Consider the following 6325-nt stretch of genomic DNA (forward strand, 5'->3'; position numbering starts at 1 on the left):
GCTTGGAAACCACAAGCATGTGGACTGAAAGGCCATTCCAAGAGCAGTGACGGCTGAACCTAGTTATGCTCTGCCCTCAAGAAGAGGAATTACCTGCCAATCAGCTTACAATTTGGTACATGTCATCCTGTACCTGCAAAGACAGTGACGAGGCCAGTGACAATGCACAGCTGGCACTGGGGGCAGATGGAAACAGGAGAAAACACCTCTGTCTGAATCCACAAACAGCTGGAGGGATACTCCAACCAACCAAACTTTCTATTAAGTGAAGTTTTAAGCTGTAAAAACCCTCTTTTTAGGTTGTTACATCCTCACCCAGACTTTAATAAGGGCTTTGCAGAGAACAGACTCTGTACGGGTGAGTAATGGAGAAAAAGCTACGCCACCATAAGCCAAACACCATTTGAAAAGTAAAGTGACAAGTTATTTCTTTAGAGGTGTCCTCTGTGATCTACACATTTTTCTGCTAAAAATCACAACCCTAAGGGGGAATGAAGATACACGTCTATACGTATAGACGTCTCCTAGGAATGAGCAAAGGAAGACGTGATCTGGAAGCACCTTATGAGTCTTGGAACAGCCCTGAATCGTTCACAGCCACCCAAAAGCCTTGCACAGCGATGTGGTAGGACATTGCTCCTACCAGAGACCACCTGGGCCACCCAGTTCTGCCCTTGCCAGGTCTGCTGCTGCTCCACCTCATGGTTACAGCTCACCCTCTTTGTGAGGCAGGCTGAGAGCAATGTATTTTCAAAGCCACTTTATACAAATTTTCTGAGTGCCCAAATTACCTGTTCTGTTAAAAGGATCTGATTTATACTAAGCTTAATAAAAATGGAACCCACATTATTTTAAGCCAGTTACATTAACACCTCCCATTAGCAGCCCTCTCCTATCAACAAATTACATCTAATGTCTGGGTTTTAGCAACTGCAAAAATCAGTGATGGGATGGAAGTGCACCCATTTCCCCAGACCTGTCTCCAACCTGCACAGTGAGTGTGTAACACAAGAAAAACCATCCTGCCCTGCACACGCTCAGCCAGATTAGAAGAAAAAAAGCCAGACAACAAATGCCAACTAGCAAAATCTGAAACAGCTTCCAGAGGACCTTCCACACAGCTGCCCCTGCAAGAGCACAAAGTTAGAGGAAGGGCAGGCACAAGAGTCCCTAGAACAGTGTGCTCCAAGAAAAAACAGTAAAATTTCATACCTTCCATAGTCTGCTTCATCTTTATCTTTTCTTCTGAAATATCATTAGTTTCAATCATCTGAAATAAATGTAAAATACGAGATGTAAAACTGCTTTGAATCTTTGAATAAAGGGCTAAGTTAACAACCACAAAGCCCCAGCCAAAGCAGAAGTCTACCCGGTACCCAAGTTATGACGTTTTACATCCTTCCCGAGAGGGACACAAAGGTTTTGAGGACTGGGTACTACTGAAGGCTAACTGGTACTGGCTGAGAGTGCCCACACACCAGGCAGCTGAGCACAACAGTGAGAGTCACCCAGGAGGGAGGAGATCGGCCTCTCCCCACAAGCTCTGGTTCCAGCTTTCACATGCTCAGTTTGTGCAGAGCGATGAAAGAGCTGCTCTCCTTCAGAGCAGTCTCCTGTGGCTGATCACAGCAAATATTCAGGTGCAAGTGCTCTTCAGCATTCAGCTTGAGACCTATCAGACAAGTTCCTCAACTTTTGAAGAGTCTAACTGTGCCCAAAGTTATAAAACCAGTAATAAAACATGGATAAAATAAGAATTATTAGCAAATGAATACAATTATAAAACTAATGCAAAGCAAATGCTGGTCTGTGTAGAGGATTCTGTCTTTTTCCCATCCTCTTTTGTCTGTACTGCAGTGAAAAGCCAGAGACCACAAAGCTCACGGCCAAGCTTTCCACTGCAGGGGCTGCGATTCAGCCTCTTCATGCCCAGCAGCCTTTGGTGGGACCTCAGAACATGCCCCAGATCAAGCAGCTGCTGGGGCCACCATGGCTGAGTCTGGTCCCCGAGAGCCTGAGTGCGCTGCAGGAGACATCTAACAGAAGCAGGGGCATGGTCAAAGGGGAAACACGCCACCTGATGTGCTTTTGGTACAGAAAAGCTATTTAACTGCTCTTTGGAAGCACGGTTGTGGTTCTTGCAGGTCTAGGAAAGATGGTCACAAGACATTTGTTTGTTTAAAATAGTTGGGTAGTTAACACTGCAGTCACATTAAACTAGCTAAGACACTGAAAAATATAATTTTCCCTGCAATACTCCAAGGCTTTCACCCATGCATTTCTTCCCACATTCTCCTGATTTTAATCGACACATGTTTAAAATAATTATTTCAAGACTCCCTGGTTCTAATCCAATATCAATACCCGCCAGATCCCCCTCATTTATCTAAAGGGCTCTGGAACAAGCCTCCAGCTTCTCCTTTTACATTCATTCCTGTTTAATGCTGGCTGTAATATGCGACACGCTGTAGTAACAGCCCACCTTCCCCAGGGCCCTGGCTGTACTTACTGTTCACAACTCTCTCTACTAGATGAAGTGTATTGAGCAACCCTTGAAACACCGTTAATGCTGTATATTCCTCCTTGGGCTTTTGCCTCTCTTGTCTGGCTCCATCTGCCTTTCTGCAGGCACAAAGCTCTGACTGGGCCAACAGTAACTCATGGGCTTGACTTCGCTGCCTAGAGGTGAACCGATTTCAATAGCGCTGTTCACGTTGGCAAATTAGTCACAGGCATTGTCTTCAAGTCACTGGCACCCCAGTCTGGAGCAGGGACTACATCACCAGTGATGCAGTCATGCAAAATCCGAACCCAAACAGCGGCCGAGCCTAGAGCCTTAGCACCAACCTGTCGCCCTCACTCTAGTGAAAAGGCAGCTCTGTGTCCCTGTGCCATGCACAAAGGCAGGATAGCACCCTGTGGCAAACAGTAAAAAAAAAAATGGGGGATGACTTAAAGAGAGACAAAGGCCACAGAAAACTGACAACTTTGTATTACTACTGCTCTTATTCTAGCCTTACCTGGGAGGCTCAGGACTCGTACTCTTATCAGGCATTTTACCACCCCAGCCTGGTGCCATCCTAACCCTTCCTAGCAGCTCTTTGACTATAAACCTCAAAGTCAACATCCTCCTGCATCTCCTGGATATGCTGCGAATCCTCCCCACTGCCCCTGCCACACAGCTGGCACGTGCCTCCCACCCAGCCCCACCAGCTCAGACTAACTGAGCCACTCAACCCACACTCCATCTGCTGAGCAAAGAGGGAAACAACTTTTCCACCTCGTCCTCCACCTACCCCTAAAAAGGGCTTTACTCAGTAACACACTAAGGCTGCTGCAGCTCCTTGGAGGACAACAGCGGTACCGTAGAAATGATGCTTTTCCAGCTAAGAAGGCTGCTCAGGGTGAGAGCCCACCCAACAAGCCACAACACCCCTAGTCTGCTGCCACAGCACTCATGCTTTCAAGCTCAGACGGGCCCCACTTGCTTCTCTCGACTCCTATTTCTCCTAATTGTGCCACTGTACTGGCTTTCAAGAGCAGGAAGACACCTTCAGCACAGAGATGCGGTGCAGAAAAAGCACTACCAAAGGAAGGTAAAAACATCCATAAGGCCTCAGAAAACTGCACAAGACAGCAGCTCAGGGCTACTCCTAGGAAGGGTTACTGACAGTGGTGATAAACAAGCAAAATGACCCAGAAGTCATACATTTGCGTGCTGAGAAGGATGCAGGGCTTCCATGGACTGCAGCTTGTTCTCTAAGACAAGCACTTTTTCCTGCAATCTGTGGATCTCCTGTTTGCTCTGGGCTTCTGTTTTCTGTAATGTTTCATAGTCCAACATTTTCTTCTCTGCCAAAGAGATCTGCTCTTTCAAGAAAGCTATCGCTTCTGTCTGATCTGTGTATTCACAATGAAGTTTCTCTAGTTCGTGCACCCTCAGCTCAGCATCTCGACACTTGTCCTTCATATCTTGCAGCTCAAGAAGGTGCTGATTGCTTTTGGTTTCCAGTTGCATTTTCCAGTTGCTGTTGCTTTTTTCCACTTCATCCACAGCCTCCTGCAACTTCAATTTAAGACTCTCTTTCTCCTTTATATGAACAGCTGTCTCAATGTCATGCTTCGCTTTCAGGTTCTCCAACTCAAGCTGATGCTCCATCTTTATGCTCTCCACCACCGCCTTCAGTTCCACTATCTCCTTGTGCTGGGTGTCGGGGCCTGTGTTCAACGTGGCTTTCAGGTCCTCCAGAGACTTCTGGTGGTCAGAAGCTAATGTGTCCAACTTGGACTTCCAGTTGTCCATGAGCCCCATGTTTTCATTAGTGGCTTGCTGAACTTTATGCTTTAGGTCAACAATTTCCTGTGAGTACTTCTCATTGATAGACTTCAGCTTCTCCATCTCCTGCTGGTACTTCTTTAATGTCTTCTCATACTTTTCTTTTAGCTGGCTGCTCTCCTTCTGATGCTCCTTATTGGCAGACAGCAGTTGATCTCGTAGGCGAAGAGCCTCTGACTGCAAGCCGAGGTTATGCTCAGGGGTGTCTGCGTGGTGAGAGCTCCTGAGGCATTGTCGAAGCTCATCCACCTCGCTGCGCCTTAGGCTCAGCTCCTCCTCCAGCTGCAGGATTCTGGACTGTTCTGCTACTGTGGTTAACTGCAACATGACAGAAAAGACAAAGTCAGTCTCCACCTCTCATGGCTGCATCCAAGCGTGCTCCAGTGGAAGTGGACCCAAAGCACATTAGTCAAACAAGAAAAGAATGCCCAGCATCCTCCACTCCGAGTACAGTTTTGCACCAGGGAAACCATCACCGATAACTCTTAACAGTTAAGTCTTTGTGCCAATTGCTACTTGTTTTTCTAATATAAACCTTGTTTTCCACAGAAAAAGCCCCCACACATCTTTGAAACAACCCTTGAAATTCGCTACAGAGCAACAGTGATTTAAGAAAAATAATGTCCTGAAAGGGCATTATATTTCCAGCCTAGGCATCGTGCCAGGTGATGCACAGAGGAAATGTGACTGCACATGCAGGAATACCCCAAGCACTGAAACCAGCATCAAGCATATCATGTTTCCTTCATTGCTCAGCAATCCTCAGCCTACAGACCTCTCTTCTGCCTCATAATTTGTTTACCCTGGTGTAAAAGGGATGCTTCCACGAGTACTTGTTAGAGTTTATTAGCAAAGTAAAAATAATGTAGAAGGCTAGAGGATGCAGGACAATAAACCTGGCCCTGGTTAACGCTGAGCATAGGGATCAGTGTCTTATGATCTGAATGTCACCTGACAGGGCTGAACTACCTGCTAGTCACAGGGAGTTCATGGTGCTGCAGCTATGGAGGGAGGAGAGGAGATCTGACTAGGTGAAATACTAGAAAAAGGCAGAAGGAACAAGGAAACCAAGCCAAAACACAAGCGATCAATTCCATGTAATTTCAATTGCTATTTTCCCCACGAACCAGCAGCCCAGGAGGCAGGTGGTTTTTATTTCAGATGGGCACAGGGGTGTTCATTGCACTCAGCCTGTTTGGAGAACCTCACATTTGTGTTCTCTACAGCTCTAAACCCACTGGTGAGAAGCAAGTTTGCCACTTCCCACACCACACCAGCATGAAAAAGCCCTTTCCAGATCTGGCTGCTCTTAGGGTCAGGTGCGATGTTCCTCTGGGCAGCCTGTCCATGGCCAAGGATCAGAGCTGGTCCACTTGCACTCACCAGTATCTTCCATTTCAGATGGCAGCTCCCACAGCTGGAGGGGGCACAAAGGGAACACTGATTGCAATGTTATTCCCTGTTACAGCCTGGAGGAGCCTCAAGGCAGAATGAATTGTGCAGGGTGCAGATATTATTTGGGCATGTTAATTGAAAGATGAGTTGTGAAGAGGTCACATGTCAAATGGTGGCATGGGGCAGAGAAGCAAACTCAATCTGAGAAACAAGTCCCCACGCAAGAAGCAAAGCTAGAAATTATATCATACTGCTACTTCCAGGAGAGAGAGCAAATGGAAACCAAAAAAAAAAAATCAGGGAAGCCTAAATTCAAGCCCAAATGAATCAACCCCACATAAAATCAAACAAAAGAAACCCAAAGCAAGGCATCATGAGCATCAACGCAGGGGGCAAGCACGCTGTTCGGCAGGCAGGGCAAGTGGCGGTCGATTACCCTGGTGTCCTCTAATTCTCTGAGGAGTTTCTCAGCCTGTGCCTTCTCAAACAGCAGGCTCTGCTCGAGCTCCCGTATTCGGGCATGCTCCAACTGCGTCTGAGTCTGGTCACACATAGAGAAGAAAGAACAGTGGAGATGGGAAAAGGGGAAGGGAA

General features: G+C 46.9%; 1 protein-coding gene across 1 annotated transcript in view; it reads right to left on the reverse strand.

Moving 5' to 3' along the window:
• Positions 1 to 6325, reverse strand: part of CLIP2 (CAP-GLY domain containing linker protein 2) — a 52146-nt gene that overhangs the window by 6158 nt on the left and 39663 nt on the right. Inside the window, exons 8-10 of the mRNA XM_010145774.1 lie at positions 6168 to 6272; positions 3710 to 4654; positions 1213 to 1270 (exon numbers count right to left, since the gene is read on the reverse strand). Of these exons, the coding sequence (XP_010144076.1) occupies positions 1213 to 1270; positions 3710 to 4654; positions 6168 to 6272 (1108 nt within the window). The remainder of the gene's footprint in view (positions 1 to 1212; positions 1271 to 3709; positions 4655 to 6167; positions 6273 to 6325) is intronic.

The sequence above is a fragment of the Buceros rhinoceros genome, unplaced genomic scaffold (assembly GCF_000710305.1).
Source record: "Buceros rhinoceros silvestris isolate BGI_N320 unplaced genomic scaffold, ASM71030v1 scaffold31000, whole genome shotgun sequence".
Lineage (NCBI taxonomy): Eukaryota > Metazoa > Chordata > Aves > Bucerotiformes > Bucerotidae > Buceros > Buceros rhinoceros.